The sequence below is a fragment of the Oryctolagus cuniculus genome, chromosome 1 (genome assembly GCF_964237555.1).
Source record: "Oryctolagus cuniculus chromosome 1, mOryCun1.1, whole genome shotgun sequence".
Lineage (NCBI taxonomy): Eukaryota > Metazoa > Chordata > Mammalia > Lagomorpha > Leporidae > Oryctolagus > Oryctolagus cuniculus.
In genome coordinates this window covers 227,354,915-227,374,211 of record NC_091432.1, presented here as the reverse complement: position 1 = coordinate 227,374,211, position 19,297 = coordinate 227,354,915, and the positions used below count along the sequence as shown (strand labels likewise).

General features: G+C 67.8%; 1 protein-coding gene across 2 annotated transcripts; it reads right to left on the bottom strand.

The window, feature by feature from the left end:
• Positions 1 to 1,589: 1,589 nt before the first annotated feature.
• CRB2 (crumbs cell polarity complex component 2) lies at positions 1,590 to 17,938 on the bottom strand. 2 transcript variants are annotated; one of them, XM_051855321.2, is made up of 13 exons: positions 17,780 to 17,938; positions 12,234 to 12,557; positions 10,421 to 10,616; positions 10,182 to 10,321; positions 9,646 to 9,831; positions 9,350 to 9,463; positions 6,405 to 7,277; positions 5,819 to 6,327; positions 5,191 to 5,356; positions 4,027 to 4,816; positions 3,579 to 3,695; positions 3,088 to 3,214; positions 1,590 to 1,956 (listed from the first exon to the last, which is right to left on the bottom strand). In XM_051855321.2, the coding sequence occupies exons 1-13, from the start codon at positions 17,874 to 17,876 to the stop codon at positions 1,732 to 1,734; spliced, it is 3,864 nt and encodes a 1,287-aa protein (XP_051711281.2). In that variant the 5' UTR covers positions 17,877 to 17,938; the 3' UTR covers positions 1,590 to 1,731. The 2 variants fall into 2 exon arrangements, with proteins under 2 accessions (XP_051711281.2, XP_051711283.2); XM_051855323.2 differs by lacking the exon at positions 9,350 to 9,463.
• Positions 17,939 to 19,297: the final 1,359 nt, after the last annotated feature.

Here is a 19,297-nt window from a genome sequence, read left to right as displayed (position 1 = left end):
CACATTCACAAGATCACGGCTGCCTCTTCACTCGCTGCATTGACCCCTGCGTGTTCAGTGAGACCTGTGTCCTTGGGGAAGGGAGGCCCCGGGTAGGCCTCAGCTGGCCTCACCAAGGAGGCCAAGGGCAAGGCACTTAGGGAAGGGCCAGCCCCCGGCCGGCCCCCAAGTCCACACCCACTCAGGGCTCTAAGCCAGCTCACCCCCTAGGACAGGAGGGATGGGTTGCTGATACCTGCTGGGACCACACTGTTGCGATCCCCCAGGGCCCCAGCAAAGAACAAGGTCAAGTGGACACCTGGAGAGTCGCCCCCACAGAGCTCCCACTGGCCAGCACAGAGCCTTGGCCTCCCTGTCTTTGAGATCTGTCCATCCACAGAGGCCACCACACCCCCAATCTGGCCCCCCTTCCACCCCCCACCCCCACCCCACCCCCGCTAGAAAGCAACCAGCTCTTAGCGACAGGAGGGTGCTTCCAAGCGGTCAGGGAAAACAGCACCAAAAGACCAGCTGCTTTTTGGTGCAAAAATGAAGTCTGAAATCCACGCACAGGTTTCTCCTAATACCGGTCCCTCATGAGCTTTCTGGAGACCCCACGTATGCCAAATCCCTGACCCCCACAATCCCAAGGAAGCAGCGTGTTGGTCCCAGGTGCGGCCCCTGCCCCAGGGATGCAGAGCCTCTCAGGGTGGCCTTCAGCCCCCCCCCAACCCTGTGCATTCTGGGAGCCAGGGAGGACTGGCCTTCCTTTCAAAGAGTAAAGGACTCTCCTGGCCTCAGCACATGGAGCCCGCGGTCACGGGAGGCACTGGCCTGGGACACAGGCCGGGGACAGGAGGAATCCTTGAAGGCCAGGTCGGCAGGCAGGGGTCCTCTGGGGCCCAAGGTCTCCGTGCCGGCCCTGGCCGTGCTCTGCAGGCCCAGTCCACACAGGGCACCTGGGCTCAGCAAGGCGTCCTCTGCTCCTCTCCCCAAGTCCCCCCACGGCCGTGCACTGGGCGCCTGGACAGTGCCCGGGTGAGTCGGGGGCTGGCGGTGGGAAGGCTGTCACCTCCTCGCCTGCGCTAGCCTCCTTGTCAGGCCCCAGGAAGGCCCCTTATCCACCCTCTCCAGGGAAGACGCCACAAAGGACAAGGACACTGTGAGGTAGGCAGGGGCCCACAGCGGGCGGGAAAGCTCCGGGCAGCCCTCTGTGGGGCAGGGCGGGCTGTGGCCCCCGCGTGTGTGTGGCCCCCGCGTGTGTGTGGCCCAGGGCCCGGGCAGTAAAGGAACTGCGTTCACCAGCCAGGAACCCGCACAGCTCCAGGAATGGTCTGCCCCAATTTCCCAGCTGCCTCTGGGGCAGGGGCGGCCCCAGCCAGGGGAGAAGACCCAGGGGTGGGAGCCCTGGTGCCTGGGGGAGCCCTGGCCTGGCCTCCCGGAAGCTGTAAAGGTTGTCACACATGCACCTGCTGCACTGTCACATTCACATACAGCACGAGAAGGAGCCTGGCACACACGTGCACACATGCACATGCGTGCCCTCCCACGCGCATCCTGCACCTGCCCCGGCAGACCCGGCGGTCAGAGGAAGACCTCCACAACCCCGCCAGGCCCCTCTCCGCTTCCCTGAGTTACTCCTTTTCCCCGGCCCACGGCGGGAAGGGGCAGGGGCTGCCAGCCGAGGGGGGCCATCCCCAGCAGGTGTCCCGGCGTAGAAATGCTGCAGGCCCTCCGTGTAGCCGGGCCAGCCTAGATGAGTCTCTCCTCGGGTGGCACCTTGAGGACGCTGTCCATCTCCAGCCGGGCCCCGGCCACCTCCTGCTGGCTCGGGCTGTAGGTGCCCTCTGACTGGCGCCGCTTTCTGGCGGCCAGGATCCCCGAGAGGAGGCCCAGGAGGAGGAGGAGGAGGCAGGCACAGGCCGCAGGCACCACCACCTCCAGCAGCGGGAACGGGAGCGGCAGGGGCAGGCCCTTCTGCAAGAGAGGCATCAGTGAGGACGGGGCGGGGCGGGGGCGGGGGCGGGGGTGGAGGAAGTGGGCGCACAGGGACGCGAGGGGACCAGAGCTGGGAGCAGGCTTCCCACTGAGTGCTAGCAGGTGCAGCAGCCCCTGTCAGAGCCAGCGAGAGGGCCCTGGACAGAGACCAGACACCACCTGCAGCGAGCTGGCACCGTGCACGATATTTCATGGGGCCCTAGAAGGGTCTGCAGGGCAGCAGCCGGGCAGCCAGCATTGGCCCGGGGCCAGCCTGCCTGCGGGGGCGGCTCTGAGCCAGGGCTGGGAGAGCTGAGTGTGCCCGCCTGGGAGACCAAAACCTCCCTGTCCCCCATCACAGAGCCCAGTGCCTGGAACACCGAGGTCCCAGAACCCCCAGATTCCAGAGCCACAGGGCTCACACCTCACCTCCAGACCGCCAGGCCCAGCCACGGCCAGATGTAAGGAAAGTCTGTCCCACCTCCAGGTGGCGCTCGCCAGCCTCCACCCAGGGCACTCCTGGGGGCGGGCGCCGGAGCCATCCCCCAACCCCCTCCCCCACCCGGGCCCTGGAAGGAGGCTATAAAAACTGCAGCTTGCAAGGAGGCTGCGCGATTGGCCGTTTATGACCGGGGCTGTCTGTAGCCTGTGGAGATCAAGGCTGCGCCTTCCCGCCGACACCCACCACGGGCCCTGCCCCTCCAGGCTGCAGGGACTGCCTTGGTGGGGGCCCAGCTCCCACCCTCCTCCTCCTCCAGACCCCCCCCCCCGGAACCCTCGCAGACCAGAGCTCACAGATTCACCACCCCAATTCCTGTGACTCCAGGATCCTCCCAAGATCTGGGGAGCCCTGAACCCCGGGGCCAGGACAGACTTGGCAGAGCCTGGTGTCACCGCAGGGAAGGCCCCGCCCCGTGCCCGGCTCCTGCTGGTGGGTGGGGGGAGCCCAGAGTGTTCCCTAGGGTGGAAGTTCTCCCTCGGCGGTGTAGGAGGGACCTGACTCTCGGTTCCCACCGCCGTCCATCACACCAGACCTGGCCCCGGTGCAGGACACTGCCCGCCCCCACCCCGACCCCGCTACAGTCCCTGCAGGACAGGGTCAGGGGTCGGCCCTCGCTGCACGTCACTCACCGCCACCTCACAGAAGCGGCCGGAGAAGCCGGCGCTGCAGATACATTCGGATGCCCCGCCAGCCGCCTGGCACGTGCCCCCGTTCAGGCACGGGTTGGCGTCGCACGGGAGGACAGGCACCCGGCACCTGGGGAGGACAGGGGGCTGAGAGAGCGCCCCCCCGGGTGCTCCAGCTCCCCAGACCCCACCCCAAACAAGACTCAAAGCAAAGGCAGGTGGCCGGGGAGGCCGACTCTGCCACCTGCACTCTTCCAGTCTCCCGGGGCGGTCCCCACACAGGTGGGCCGAGACAGGGGGCTCTAAGCAGGACCACCAGGCAGGTGTCTTCACAACAGTGGCCTGGGAGCACCAGAGGCAGAGAGCCCACATGACAATGGCAGACACACACACACACACACACACACACACCCGGTCCCTGGCAGCAGGGGCCCCAGGGACTTGGCCCGCCCACTCAGCAGCCCACCTCCCAGCACGCCAGCCCTCAGACCCACCTGGGGCCAGCCAAGTCCTCGGGGCAGCTGCAGTTGGTGGCCTGGGGCCCAGCCTCACAGGGGCCACCGTCGAGGCAGGTGATGTTCAGGCTGCAGCCCTCGGCCAGCACAGGCACGCTGGGAAGAAAGCAGAGGGGCTGGACAGGGCTGGAGGCTTGGCCGCAGGGGCCTGGCCCACCTCCACGCAGGCAGCCAGGGGACCTGCGGCTCCTGTTCCCACTGGTGGAATTCAGGGCCCAGCTTCTAGAACACCCGTCGTCAGCCAGGAAGCCAGGTCGGGGTGGGAGGGCGGTCCCAGGGCTGCCCGCCACCCTGCTGCTCCAGCCCCACCCACAAGGCCGCCAGGACCTCTGGACCAAGGGCCAGGAGCCCCTGGACACAGAGGTTCAAAGAAGAACAAACCAGGAACCCGCAGCCCAACCAGCTTCCCGCGCCTCCCTGCACGCACCTGCAGCGCGGGCCCGCGAACCCGGGCGGGCAGCGGCACTCGAAGCGGCCGTCGGGGCGTGCGTGACAGCGGCCACGGGCGCAGGGCGCCGAGTGACACGGGTCGGCCCGGGCCTCGCAGCGTGGGCCCTCCCAGCCGGGGCCGCAGGCGCAGGCGAAGGCGTCGAAGAGGTCTCGGCAGGCGCCGCCGTGCAGGCAGGGCGAGGGCTCGCACACGGGCGCGCTGCGGCAGCCGGGGCTCGGGCCGGGCGTCCCGGGCCAGGCCGCGAAGTGCTCCCGGGCTCCTGGGCCCACGCCGGGCCGCGGCCTCGCCAGAGGCAGCGGGAGGCCGCCGAGCGCCACGCGGCCTAAACAGCCGGTGAAGTTGTCCGCCAGCAGCAGGCGCGCGCCGCCGGGGCCCCGCAGGAAGCCCAGGTCGCCGGCCAGGCCGTGCAGGAGCAGGGGCGTCGCCGCGCCATCCCACCAGAGCAGCCAGCGCGAGGCGGCGGCCGCGGGCCGTTCCATGGCCAGGCGCACCCGGTGCCAGGCGCCGTCGGCCACATGCGGCCCGGGCGCGGGCAGCACGGCGCCGGGCAGGCCCGGGCCACTGCGCACGCCGGCCGCCAGGGATCCGTTGCGCACCTCCAGCCAGACGGTGGCGGCGTGGGCGCCCGCGGCGGCGCGCAACAGCCCGGCCTCCGTGTCGCGCGTGCGGAAGGCGAGCGAGAGGCCGCTGAGCGCGCGCCCCGAGGACACGTTGCGCCCGCTGAACTCTGCCGGGGGGCCCTCGCGGAACGTGGCCTCGGCCACACCTGCACAGAGAAGGAGACACGGGGCGTGGTCCGCAGGCGCCCTCGCCAGGGCTGCCCACCCCTCCCGAGCCGGTAGCTGCGGCCCCTGCTGCGGGCGTAAAAACCCTCCCTGGGCTCCCCACAGCCCTGGGCCACTCAGAGCGCCAGGCCCGCCACTCAACGCCTCGGCTGGCCTCCCCAGCCCACTTCCTGCTGCAACCCCTCCCTGCACTTGGATTTCCGCTGGCCTGCAGACCTCAGGACCCTTGCCTATGCTGTTCCCTACTCCCGAAATCCTGTGGCCTCCAAAGATCACTCGCTCTGGATACAGTGCCCTCCCCCCTAACCCTCCGCTGTCCAGCACCCACCACGTGGCGGCTCAGGGTCAAACTCACAGACAAAGCCATCGGGAACCTCCTCACAGGTGGCAGGGGGGAGGCAGGGCTGGCCAGGGCACCACAGCTGCTGGGCACAGGTGGGCCCTGTGAAGTTGTCAGGACAGGTACACTGGAAGTCATTCCAGGTGACAAGGCAAGTCCCACCATTGAAACAGGGGTTGGGCTGCGGGAGAGTCGGGCAGGGGTCAGCGCGGGCCTGAGTTAGCATCTCCCCCACCAGAGCCGTCAGTGCAGGGGTCATCCACGACAGACCGTGACCGCCTCGCGGGGGTCGGGGGAGTCACTGCCATCCCATTTTACAAATGAGGAAACTGAGGCACCCAGCCGGGAAAGAGGGAACAAGAATTCACGGCTGAACTATCCCAATTCCAGGGCTGGTGCTTCCTTCAGGAAACCGCGGGTGTCCCTGTGCCCCGGGGGGCCCCCGAGGAAGGGCTCGGGCAGCGCTCTGGGCCAGCCCAGGACGGGTCAGGGTCAGGGTCAACGCAGCTGGCTGAAGAGGAAGTGAGTGCAAATCCCGCTCTGCTGCTGTCCAGCAGTGGGACCTCAGGCAGGGTCACCGCCTGGGCCGTGGCTTCCTCCCAGGAAACGGACACGCGGGGAAGGGCGTGGGGAAAGCACTCACGCTGCACACGTCCTCGGAGACGCAGCCCACCGTGAGGTTCCGGGCCTGCCGGCCGTCCAGCTCCCCAGGCCGACTCGAGTTCTCCAAGCGCGGGGGAAAGAAGGGGAGGCGGAGGTCGTTGAGCCGCAGGTCCTGCAGGCAGCCTCGGAAGCGGCCGCCCCAGGCCTGGGCGTCGGCAGGCAGGAGCCTCCCGCCCACGTGCACCTGCCGCCCTAGGCCCTGCAGCTGGTCGGGTCCGAAGCTGAGCGTCGCCAGACGGCGCTGCCCGTCGTCCCAGCGTCCGGGGAGCACCACGGGAGGACCGCCTGGCACCTCGGCCCGGATCCGGCCCTCGCTCAGGAACACGGTCAGGCTGGTGGCTGAGTCATTGGCGAACTGCAGCAGCAAGCCAGCCGGCTCCCGCGTGCGGAGGAGGAAGGACACGGTGAGGTTGGGGCCCGGGGGCTCGGGCAGCAGGAAGGAGGCCGAGCTCGGGGTGCCCGCCAAGCCAAAGGTGGCAGCAGGAACTTCTGCAGGGAGAGACGGCGTCGGTGCAGGCCCGCAGCCGAGCAGGTGCCGCCCCCACCCCGGGGGGCTCGCTCCTCACCATCCGCGCACGTGGGGCCGCTGTGAGGCCGGGGGCAATCGCAGCGGAAGTGGGTCCACAGGTCCACACAGGCCCCTCCGTGGGCACAGGGCAGAGGCTGGCACTGCTCTCGGCGCGCGCACCCCACGAGCACGTTTCCGGCCAGCGCCTCCGGCGGCAGGAGGCGCCCGTCCACGTGCACGTCCTGGAGGCAGCCCGCAAAGACGGCGCCGCCCAGCTGGACCGAGCAGGGGCCCTCAGGCACTGGGGCCACGGAAGCCGTAGGGGGCAGGGCCACGGGGCCGGAGGCCACACAGAGCCGGGCGGGGCAGCCCTCATGCCACAGGCGCAGCTCCAGGCTCCCCGGGCGGGGCGCCACCTCCACCGGGTGCCAGCGGCCGTCGTTCAGGGCGAGATCCGGCAGTCTCAAAACGAGCGCAGAGGTGCCGTGGCGCCAGAGTGTGGCCCGCAGGGTCGCCCCCTGCAGCGCCAGCTCCAGGCTGTCCTGGGTGTCGGTGCGAGTGGCCAAGACCCCAGCTGGCAGCGTGGTGCGAAACCTCAGTGCCAGCCCTGGGGGGCCACCGGCCGGCACTGCGGCACGCACGGGGCTCCCGGCCACCACGGAGAAGGTGGTATTCTGGTCACACGCAGGTCCGTGAGTCCCAGGGGGGCAGCGGCACACAAAGCTGTGGACCCCAGACTCGAAGGAAGGGACGCAGGTGGCGGCCGGCGGGCAGGTGTGGCCCCGGCAGCCAGTGAGCCGCACGGCGCAGTCAGGCCCGCCCCAGGCCTCCGGGCACCAGCAGCTGTAGCCCGCCACCGCGTCCTCGCAGCGTCCGCCGTGGAGGCAGGGCTCCGACAGGCACTCGTCCACGTCCTCCTCACACGTGACGCCTTCGGGAGAGAGCACCGAGGCTCAGGGGCGCCCAGGGCTAAGGCACGGCCTCAGCCCCGGCTGTCCCGCCGCGTACGGCGGGGACCCCAGAAGCTACAGCCAAAGCCGCTGCCATTTCTCCCGCCCCTGAATCCCAAATCCAAATCCCTTGCGGCGTCTCCTGTGGACTTGGCCCCCGGCCCTCCCACCCCCACTTCCTACCCGGCCAGCTCGCGGGGTGCAGTCTATGGTTCGCCTATGTTCCGAAGCTCACCCCCGCCCCGCCCGGCTCCACCAGGAACCACACATTTCTATTTCTAAAGCAGTACCCAGCCAGCTTCCTCTCCTGCTAGAGGTCCCCCCCAACACACACACACACACACACACACACTGCAATGGGTTGAGCCATGCCAGGCTCTCAAACCCCAACCCTACTCCCTGCAAACCTTGAACTGCCCATCTCTAAGCATTTCCTAGAAAATCTCTGTTTTGCTCATTCTGTTCTCCCTGCTTGGAAAGCCTCATCCTCCCTTGCCTGGCCTTCAAACTCCTATTCATCCTGCAAAACCCAAACCCAAAGGGCCCAGAGGCTCTCCCCGACTACCAACCCCCGACTACCATGTCACTGTTCAGTCCCAGGCACAGCTCCCCGCCCCCGGCATGGAAGGAGTCCGTTTATCCAGCTGGGGTCTCCTTCAGGGGCGTACCTATGTGCCCAGCAAAGGCCCTGGCATGGAGGCATGAGTGGGGCTGAACACACGCATCACGGGCATCGTGAGGAGCCCAACGGCTTCTCACCCTCCGTCCTGCTGCCCCGGGCCCCTCACTGGCTCTCAGGGGCCACCTCTCGTCACCTCCGGGAGCTCCCACCAGGTGCTCGGACCCCAGCTTGCATCAAGGGGCCATTGCCCGACCCCAGCTCAGCTCACAAAACAAGCCAAGGCCCACCCTCCCCCCACATCCCAGCCAGAGGAACCCAGGCCCCAGATAAGCCACTGGGATTTGAAGCCTGGTGCCAGGCACCACACGCACACCACAGCCTCCTCCTGGCACCCCAACCCCCACCCCCGCCCCCACCAGGGCCCCCAACCCTCCGTACCTGCCAGGACCCACAGGCTCCCCAGGAGGGCCCACAGAGCCATTGCACACCCCCATGGACCGGCCGGGTGCTCCCTGCCTGACCTGCTGCCTCCTGCCCAGCCGGCTCAGGAATGCCAGGCACCGGCCTCCCCCACACCCGGCGTGGCCCACAGGGAGGACGGGCAAGGAGCCCAGCCCCACAGCCCAGGTCCCCACCCCGGCCTGACCTCACGGAGCTGCCCTCCCTGTCCCCGGCCCGCTGGGCCCACAGCTGGGTTCCCGCTGAACCTGGGGGTGGCGTCCCTCCCTCTCCACGCCTCCATGGCCTCCTCTGGGACACAGGGATTTTTAAGCCCCCACAGTTCAGGGCCGGACACCCCTGACGGCAGGACTCCCGGGGCAGGGCCTAGGGAACCGGGGCCCTCGGGGGCAGTGCACGGCAGAGGACGCTAAGCCCTGACGTCCCTGGTGGGGGAGGGCAGGAGGGATGGTGATGAGCACCCCTCCTTCCCGGGGCAGGGGCCCGGGTGCCCAGCAGCCTGCCTGGGAGAGGGGCCGGCGGGCTGGAGCAGGAATGCAGGCGGCTGTGGGGGAGGCGTCCTGGGCATTCCAGAGTGGGCAGCCCCCCCCCCGGGGGAGGGAGTGTGAGCTGCTCCTGGGCTCGCCAGTGTCCGTGTGTCTGAGCGGCTGCCTGTCCCCGAGGGAGGGAGACACTGCCTGCACTTCCACCCAGCGGGCCCCAGCCTCAGCCCAGGACCCCAGTCCCCAGCCTGACCCCCCCAGAGGCACACTCAGTCCACTGTACAGAGCTGAGCTCTCCCGGGCAGGGCCTCCCCAGCACCCCGACACCTCCCACCCACGCCCCACGCCCCCTCTCTCTCACCTCCCAAGCTCAGACCCCGGCTGAGCCCCACCCAGCTGTCACCTGGGCCACCGCACCCGCCTCCTCCCCCTTCTCCTTGTCCCCGTCACCAGCTCCGCCCTGTCCCAGCGCCCGCCCCACCCTGGGCACCTGCGAAGCCATCCGGGCAGTGGCACCGGAAGCCACTGGGCAGGTCCTGACAGCGGCCCCCGTGGAGGCAGGGCCGCGACGCGCACTCATCCATGTCCACACTGCAGTCGGCCCCTGCAAGAAGCCCAGCTGCGGCTCCCACCTGCACCCTCGGGGCAGACCGGGGCTGAGAGGGGCCACTTTAGAGCTAGGGAAACCGAGGCCCGGAGAGAGGCTGACTCAGGGGCCACGTCCTGCCCCCATGGCTCCCTGGGCATCGGGACTCTGGCTGACCGCTCCCCCAGCAGGGGGCTCACCCGCAAAGCCGGGAGGGCAGTGGCACAGGAAGCCCGCGGCGTGGCGGAAGCTGAAGGCCCCGGGGAAGGCGGCCTGGGCGCCCCCGTAGAGGGCCGGGTCGGAGCGCTGCAGGCACCGGCCGCCGTGCTGGCAGGGGGCCGCGGCACACTCGTCCTCGTCCACCTCGCACCGCTCGCCGCTGTAGCCTAGGGGCACACACACGCGCGCAGGTCACAGGGACCACCAGGCCGGCCCAGGATCCCGTCCCCAAGGGTGAGTGCGGGCGCGGAGCGGGCAGGGGAGGCGGGCGGCAGTGGCCGCGGCCGGCTCCAGCCTCAGCAGCTGCGTCGCGTGACCGCTGTGCCCAGCACTACTGCGCCGGGCCTGTGCCACGTGCTTCGGGCCACTTGGCTCCGCCCAGCGCCCCGGGAGCAGGTGCTGCTCTCAACCCCACTTTGCAGGAGACCCCAGGCCTACACAGTTGCGGGCCTCCGGGGTAGGGCATGCGCAGAGTGGCCCACCTGCCCGGCCGCGCTCCCGGGGCGCGCGCGCGCACCTGGCCAGCAGAGGCAGCGGAAGTTCCCGAGGCCCTCGAGGCAGGACGCGTTGTTCGCGCAGGGCGCCGACGCGCACTCCAGCACCTCCTGCTCGCAGCGCGCGCCCTCGTAGCCCGTGCCCGCGCAGTCGCACCGGAACCTGCGGCGGGCGGGCGCGCGGCCTGGTCTGAGCGTGTGCCCGCGCCCACGGCCCCCACCCAGCCCACCGCCCGGCCGCCCCACTAGGCCGCCCGCTCACCCGTTGACCAGGTCGTGGCACGTGCCCCCGTGTGCGCACGGCTGACTCTGGCACTCGTCGAGGTCCAGCTGGCAGCGGGCGCCCCCGTAGCCCGGCGTGCACGCGCAGCGGTAGGAGCCCACGCCGTCCAGGCACGAGCCCCCGTGCAGACAGGGCGCCGAGGCGCACTCGTCCACCTCGGCCTCGCAGGTCACGCCTGGACAGGGGCCGAGGACACGGACAGAGAGGTGGGCACCCGCAGTGGGGCAGAGGAGAGCCCCCTCATGGTGCCAAGGAGCTGCGTGTGGGGCTCAGACTCGGTTGGTTCATGCCTTGGGACCAGGTGTTTCTAACGGCAGCTAGGGCTGTAGGTCGCAAGCAGGTGGACATCCCTAACTTGGCGGAGCTCACAGCAGCCTGGGCCAGAAGTCGGGGTTCCGCCAGTGATGGTGCAAACGAGGACTGGGGATTGCTGTGTGGCTAAGCTCCAAGGGAGGAATCGGACCCGTGATTCTGGGTGGTCTGGGGAACTGGCAGTCAGGAGGGCTCCTTGGAAGAAGAGGCGTTTGAAGCCTTGGAACAGGGGACTGTGGGGAGCAGCTGGGCTCCGGAGAGGCAAGCACTACTCAGAGCAGGAACGAGGCCTGGGCCGGGGCGGGGGTGGGGCAGGTAGCAGACTCCACGCCCCCTGAGGGTGTAGGGAGGAGGGGTGAGCGCGGCAGGAGACCCTGGGCCAACCAAGCTCTGAGCTTGCAGGCAATGGCTTGGCTTTAAAAAAAAGTCCCCAGGCAAACAGGGACAGCTCAGGGAACCAGAGGCTCAGGGTTTGCAGACACCCCGCCTGGGGTCATCGTGGAGCTCGCGTGTCATTGTGTCTCCAGTGGGCCCTACCCCGGCTGTATGTGGGTGTGGTCACGGGGGTGGGGCACCCAGCAAGCTGCAGCCGGCACCCTCCTCCTCCAGCGTGGTGAACCCGAAACACGGCCCCTCCTCCTTCCCACGACACCTCCAGGCCCACTCCCACCCTCTGTGCCAGGGGGAGCCAGGCCCAGGCCGCCTGGAATCCCAGCCCCCCCTCCCCCCGCTGGAATCAGGAGGAGGAGGAGAGCAATGAGTCACGGAAGAGCTGCCCTGTTCCCATCCACGGCTCATGGGAAAAGTTACTCACAGGGGCGCGGGCGCACCTGCTGCCCCTCACACGCATGCATTCGGCAAAGACACATTCGGAGGGCCTGGACCCCCTGAGAGACCAGCAGACACAAGGCCCTTGGAGCTAGGAGACACACGACTCGACCGTACACAACACACATCCAGACTTCGAGACACCCCGGGCGCACCCACCGGGAACTCGCCCCCCAGTCTGTGCCCCTCATCCTCAGAGCAGAATTGTCTGAATTCAGGGCTGACGCTGGAACTCGGCCTGTCTGCCCCTGGCAGCCTCACTCCCAGACTCGTCCCGAGGGCTGTGCCCTCCTTAGGCCACCGCAGTGTCAGGTTCAGCTGCTCCTGCCCCGGAGCGGGGATGGAGCTGGGAGGAGCCAGGGGTGCATCCTGGCTGTGACTTTGGGGGAATCCCCAGAGGGGCGGGGCCGTGTCAGCTCCTGAAGCGTCAGATAAGCCAGCCAGTGCCCACAGGAGAGCCTGGCCCCAGGTCAGGGGTGACTGAGTCACCGGTGAGCAGCAGCCGCCATCCCAAGCCCAGGCCTGGAAACAGCCCAGAGCTGTCGCGATGCCGGGGGCAGCCCAGCAAAGATCAGAGCTGAATCCTGCTCTGAGCCGTGGATGGCACTGCCATCCCCACTCCCACCCCCGGGGCGGCCCCGCCAGCCGGTACCTGCATAGCCCAGGGGGCAGTGGCACTGGAAGCGGTCGGCCAGGTTGCGGCAGGTGGCCCCGTGGTGGCAGGGCTGGGATGCACACTCGTCAATGTCCAGCTCGCATTGCGGGCCCTGGAAGCCAGGCACGCAGTAGCAGCGGAAGCCGTGAGGATCTGGACCGTGGGGCACACACAGAGCGCCGTGGTGGCAGGGCTGGCTGGCACAGCCCCGGGGCTCTGCGGGCCCACAGGTGTAGCCGCCGCTGTCCGTGGCCTGGCACTCGGTTCCTGGGGCGCATGGGTCTGAGGCACAGGCGCTCTGGGTCTCTGAGGGCGCTGTCCCTGTAGAAAGAAGAAACCAGCTGGGCAGGTGGGCAGGCGGGAGCTGTAAGGACACCTGCTCCCTGCAGCCCGGAGGCCACCCCTAGACCCCAGGAGGCAGCATGGGCGCCCCCAGACCCAGAGGATGGACGGGCCCAGGGCGTGCGCCAGGGAAGGGGCTACTCGCTCAGCTTCCACAAGCTGCTCACGTCCACGCCAGAGCCAGCTGCCGACGCAGGCGTTGTGGACGGAGCAGAGAGATGGGCCCGGGGGTGCCGGGCTCACCCAGGGCAGGCTTAGGGGCAAAGGCTGTGAGTGTGGCGGGGTGGGCGGGGACTGTCAAGAGCGCGAATGGAAGCTCCAGGAAGTCACCCAGCTGTCACCCAGGAAGTTAGCACTGGGATGCGCCTCCAGGTCCGTGCAGGGTCGGCAGCCCCAGCAGGGGCGGGGGGCTTCCTCCCGCTCCCCTCCACCGCTCCCACTGTGGGTCTGGTAACTCCATCCCCGTGTGAAACTGGAGATGTCACGACCTCAGTGTTGCGGGACGAGGCCGGCTGGATGACTTCAAAGGCAGGGGCCATGTGCCCAGCCCCTGTCACCCCAGCCCTCCTCTGCCTTGCCCCGCTGGTCCGGGAGCCTCTGCAGGGATCCCTAGTGCTGGTCGGGGTTGCTTGGTACAATGCAGGCAGGGACACCTGCTCGCTGGCCACCTGACCCAGGTCACTGCCCACAGCCCCGCTGCTTTGGAAGCTGTCGCTGTCGCGTGCAGGGAGGAACTGAGACTTGGAGTGAAGCAGGGTGGGCTCAAGTCCTAGCTCAGAGACCTCGGGCTGGTCATTCCTCCTCCCCGTCTGAAAAGGCGATGATGACAGGACACACTCCTCGCTCGTAGCACAGAGCGTCCCAGCTCAGGTGCTGCGGTCAAGTGGCCGCTCCTCCCAGCAACGCCGCGAGCCCCTCCCCCACCCAGGTTGTCATCCAGACACTACCCAGGCCCTAGAACAGTGCAGGCCCTGCGCTGTCCCCTCCCCCACTCTGGTGAAGACCCCCGATAAGGCTGACAGCCTCTCTGGCGTCATTCACATTCCTCCAGTCCACTGGCCCCAGCCCCCACCCCACCCCACCCCGCCCCCACTGCAAGCCAGGCACTAGATGAGATGGGGAGACACCCGCTTGGCTGTCCAGCCCCACCCCTCACCTCCACACAAGCCCATTCCTCAGATCCCTGGACAGGGCCCTGGACACCCATCAGGGCTGGTCCAGAGCAGGGCATGGAGGCTCTGACTGCCATCAGTCAAGGGGATGTCCACCGCCCACACTCCCCTCCCCAGCTCAGGACATCGGCTCCGGCCTGACCCTAGGGGTGAGGGCACAGGGCCTCTGGGCCTCTCTGAGGGGCTATGGGCAGCAATCAGGAGTCTTATCCCTCCAGGCTAGACCATCTGCTGGGGTGGAGGATGGCCTGAAGAAGGTGGGAGGGTGTCTTATGGGGGAGGGTGTCTGATGGGGGTGGGTGATAGATTGAAGAAGGTGGTAGGGTGTCTAATGGAGGTGGCATGATGGTCTGATGGGGGAGGATGATGGTCTGATGGAGGAGGGTGTCTGATGGGGGAGAATGTCTGATGGGGGAGGATGTCTGATGGAGGAGGGTGTCTGATGGGTGAGGATGTCTGATGGGAGAGGTTTCTGATGGGGGAGGGTTCTGATGGAGGTAGCATGATGTCTGATGAGGGAAGGTGATGGTCTGATGGGGGAGGGTTCTGATGGCGGTGGCATGATGGTCTGATGGAGCTAAGGATGTCTGCTGGAGGTGGCATGAGGGTCTGATGGGGGAGGGTGTCTGATGGGGGAGGAATCTGATGGGGGAGGAGGACCCCTCTAATGGTATGGGAGTAGACTGAGCCCCCCAAGGAAGGACTCAGGTTTGGGGCACTGTACCTGGGATGCCAACAGTGCCCACACGACGAGGCTGCTGGGAGGTCCCTGTGAAGCCCTGGCACCGGGGAGCCCCCAGGATGGGCCGCAACCAAGGTGAGCATGGTGTCTGGACCTAGCCGGGCTCAGGGGTCAGGGCCTGCGACTTCCCGTGGAGGGCCCTGGCTGCCTCCTGGGGCCACAGGCGCCTTGTTTCACCCCCACAGGGCGCTGCCGTCGCCCTTCCCAACCTTGGGCTTTGCCCCATTTCAGAGGCCTCCATGTGAGGACAGCGTCATGGAAGCCCGCCAAGCCCCCTCTGGGGTCGGCCTCTCGCGGGGGAAAGGCGGCGCAGGCCCGGTGCCCAGGAATCCGCATGAGGGCACCTCTGCACCTTGACCCCAGCCTCCCAGTGAGCCGGGCCACGCCCCGCTGGGAGGGGCGGAGCTGTCCCCAGGGCCAGGCTGGGGGCGGAGCCTGTTGCCGGAGCAACGAGGGGCCTTGTGCTTATCTTCACAAATCCCTGCTGACCTCTCGGGCTGCCCGGGGCCGACCTGGCCGGGGAGGGATTAGCGGACACCGACCTGCGCCACTTCCTGCGGGCTACCCCTGCGTCCTGAAAAGGTGGCGGCCGCTGGGGAAGCGTCTGTTTTCTGACCCCAAGAGGCTGATAGCTGGCTGGGGACCGCCCCTGAGAAAGCTGAGGGGTCCTGGGGGAGGGGCTTCTCGTAGGGGCGCCAGCACTGCCCGCCCCAGGCAGCGGGGAGGGAGGGGGAGGTTCAGGGCGGCCTCTGCTGAACCGCTTGTTTGGGACGCCCACGCCCTGCATCCCCGTGCTGGTTCCAGTCCTGGCCCCGCTTCTGATTCTGACTTCCTGCTGATGCACACTCTGGGAAGCACGGAGTTGGGTCCCTGCCACCCCCAAGGCCCACCCAGCCTGAGTTCCGAGCCCCAGCCTTGGCAGGCATTTAGTGGGGGGAACCAGCAACGCTGACAGTGATGCGAAGACTCCAGGGCGGGAGACATGGGCAATCCTCTTTTTCAACAATGTTTACACCCCCACCCGCCCCCGAGCCTGACCGGCATACTTTTGATAACGGTAATCAGGCCAGTGAATGTCTCGGACTGAGCACTGGCATAGTCCAGTGTTTCCAAACCGCGGGCTCAGAGCCCTGGGCTGGGGAGTGAGAAGACCGGGCAGGGAAGGGGCGGGACAGAGCCCCAGACTCAGCTGTCCCACTGCTGACTGCTGGGGGAGCCCACACCTCGGATTCCCTCACACAGCGGGGGGGGGGGGGGTGCGCCAAAACTGAAGCCGGAAGACCACTGCATTTCCACATCGGGTTCTCAGGACAGCGCGAGCAGACCGCGGATGCGACTGTGCGTGCAGGTAGCACCGTGCGCTGTGAAAGATCGGCCCTGCCAGGCACAGGCCCGCTGACTCTGAGGAAGGTGCTGACCGGCCCGGGGCCCCCCTTTCCCTTGTCTGCAGCCCCAGAGCTGACCTAGAACCAGACTGTTGGGAGAATGACAGCCAGCCACGTCGGTCTGGTAGCACCGTGCCTGCCACGCCAGGGCTGGACGTGTGTGGCTTCCCGCTTGTCCCTGCCTCTCTCATTGGAGGAGGGGCCAGACATGGAGACTGGGCTCGCAGCCCCTTTGTCTGCTGGGCTCCCTGAGTGTTCATGGAAAGAGGGCTGGGTACGAGAGCCCAGCGTGCCCCATTGTGCCGCAAGATGCTTGGTCTTCTCCATAGCAACCAGCCGGGCTTTTGTGGCAAAGTGAGCCGGGGATGGAGGGCCCAGCTCAGGGCCTGGCAGGGGTGGGCAGCAGAGCTGGGGCCCGGGGCCTCCAGAACCCCCACCCCCTCCTCTTCAAGGGGCCCCGTCGCTGCCTGCCTCTCCTGGTAGGCAGGCCTTAAGCACTGGCATCCAGAGATGGCCATGCCTGCAGTGCCCTACCTCAACTTTTGGGGACCCCCAGGGATGGGACTCCCTGCAGGGCTGGTGCTTTTTGTCTCCCAAGCCTCAAGGGCCCCCCTTGGACTGTGAATGTCTGTGCCCAAGTGCACCCATGTGGCTCGTGTGCACCTGCCAACACCTGTCACGTCATGGTGCGTGGCCTGGCGCAGGCACACAGGTGTGGCTCTGTGTGCATGTGTGTGTGTGTGCACTGAGGACAGGCACCAGATCCACAGGCCAGGGGTTCATGCTCTTTGTGTGCAGAGAGCAGGCCCCCAGCTCCCCTACGAGCCCCAAGGTTGCTGGGGGCAGGGGACAGGGGCCATTCCTAAGTCCCCACCCCTCCCTCATCCTTGGCTTCCTTCACTACAAAACAGGATCCTCATCCTGACGACCCAGGGACCAGGACCAGGAGCCGAGGGCTTCAGAAACTCAGGCACTAAGAGGGGCCAGGCGGTCGGGTAGGGCAGGGACAGGGACTTGGAGCGGCTGCCCGTGGAGCTCAGAGAAGAAGGGGATCCCCAGGCCAGGCCCTCCTTGGTGCTTCCCTCCAGCCAGCAGGGGCAGGGGACTTCCCAGGGCTGGCCCCTGTAGCTATAGTGACCGGGACAAAGCGTCCCCTCGGACCCCCCACGAGGAATTCCAGGCTCTGTGCGCCTGAATCCACTTGGACAAAAGCGAAAGCTCCTGGGGTCTGGCTTCAGGGAGCCCTTCCAGCCCCGCGAATGCTAGGGGGGAGGGAGCATCAGGGGACACCTGTGTGCTTCCAAGTCCCCTCCAGGGACCCAAAGCCTCCCCTGCCCCTCTCCCTCCAGGGTCGCCCTCCCCCTTCTCCACCCCAGCCCTCCGAGCCTGGATCTGCCGCCTACTCCAGCTCCCCGCACATCACACGCCCCACAACTCTGCTGGGACACGGCTCACCACACCCAGAGGCCTCCCACAAACTCACCCGGGACAGCCCACTGCTTTCACACGTCCACCACCTGCCCACGGCTCAGAACACATCCAGCCCCTCAGCACCCGGAGCCCCCCTCCTAACCAGACAGCACAAACCAGGATCCATGCTTCCCCACCCCAGCACCCAAACCAGACGCCACAGACAGCACAAACCAGGATCCATGCTTCCCCACCCCAGCACCCAAACCAGACGCCACCCATCACACCCCCTGCTGCCCCACAGCCCCCTCAGCACGCAGCTGCCCCAGAGTCCCGGGCACACTATCCCTTGGAGCCCGCTGTGCCCCAGCGTGCATCTGTCTGCACCCCATGCCTCAGGCCTGCACCCATGCGCCCGGCAGCCAAGGCCTGGGATGTCCGCCTAGGGGGCCAGACTCTGCCCCAGGACTCCCAGCCTTGCCCTCCACTCACCAGCCAGGAAGCCAAAGGCAGGGGCCCAGGGCAGCAGCAGCAGCAGGAGAGAGACCATGGGCCTGGGGTCCCGGGCCCCAGGCCTGGCCAGCGCCATGGCAGCCCCGCTCTGCTCGCCGCTGTGGGAACAGCCGCCCAGCGGCTCCTCTCCCCCCTCTCCCTCCAACCAGCACTAATGCCATGGACAGAGGCCCGGCCCTCCTCCCCGCCTCCGCCTCCCCCACCGGCCTCCCAGGCTGCTCCGCCCCGGGCCGGATTCTAGAGGAGGGGGCTGGCTGCCCCATCCCCCAGACAGCGGACCCTGGCCCCTGGCCCAGGTCTCAGGGGCCCCGTGGGCCTGAACTCTCGGTGCGGCCACTCTCCTCCCCACCCCTTCCTGAGTCTCCTCCCACTTCCCAGGTAGAGCCACGGCCCCCCTGGAGACCCGTTCGAGATCTCCCCAGGTAATGCCTGCTGCTCCAAGCCCCCCCCCCCGCCCCCGCGCACATACCCCAGCCCTCACCATCCACCTCGGGATAATCCAGGTACCAGGGCTGCACCCTCCCCCCACCCACCCACCAGCGCACCTCTCTCATTCAGCCCTGGCTCTGTCCCTGCCGGCTGCACCCCCAGAGCCCCTCCCTGCAACCTGAGCCCGCCCATTCTGCAGAGTGGCAGCTCTAGGTGAGCAGGCATCCCTCTCCCCCGCCGGGAAGTCCTGCCTGCTGTCCAGCCTCACAGGCTCCCCCGGCACAGGGGAGGAGGTGCGGCCCCAGGCCAGCGTGGAACAAACCCCCCCACCTGCCACCGCCCTGGGCTCCAGGCACCCCTGGCTCAGGGACTTTCCTGGAATGAGCCCAGCTCAGTAACCATGGACTCGGCCCACGCAGGCCCAGGCTCTGGGAGTGTCCCTGACACTGGAGGGCACTGTGGGTAGGGACAGCGACCACTGAGGGCCCCCACCCTACCCCGGGCTTTCTAACGGGAGAGGCGAGGCCTGGGAAAGAGCAGGGCGGGGGGCGCCACCCATGGCACCAGCAAGACCACCACCCCCACCCCCACCCCAGGCTGCCCAGGGTTCGCAGAGGAGATGGGGGGGGGCTGCCCTTCACAACAGCCCCTCCCTACCCCAGTCTTGTTCTTGCTGTGGGCAGGGCTGCTGGACACACACACACACACCACTCCCAAACCCACCCCGAATTCATTCCCTGCCTCTGACATCCACCCACGCCCGCAGCCTCCCACCTCTGCGGACACCCTCTCTACTCCGCGGGACGGGCACAAGCCCCACAGCTAACAGACCCGGGTTCAGTCCCCGCACACCACTCCCTGCTCTGAGCCTCAGTTTCCCCAACTGTAAAGTGGGGGTTACAACAGCCCCCAGATTACGCGGTCATTTAATGAGCTCTTCTCTGGCAGCCCTGAGGAGGGGAGACGGGACCTCAGGACTCCCACAACACACAGCGAGGTCCACGGGGCACGGTTCTGCACGCCCAGCCAGACCCCGCCCCCCAGAGCCAAGCCCGCAGCCGCCTCGCG

Bases quoted from the DNA above. Each gene is read 5' to 3' on its own strand.
- CRB2 (XM_051855321.2), bottom strand. From the start codon at position 17,876: ATGGCGCTGGCCAGGCCTGGGGCCCGGGACCCCAGGCCCATGGTCTCT. The intron at 6,328-6,404 runs GTGAGGAGCGAG...CTCTCCCTGCAG, and splicing joins CGGCCCCACGTGCGCGGATG to AAGTTCCTGCTGCCACCTTT. The intron at 1,957-3,087 runs GTGAGTGACGTG...CCTCTCTTGCAG, and splicing joins GCCGCTTCTGTGAGGTGGCG to AAGGGCCTGCCCCTGCCGCT.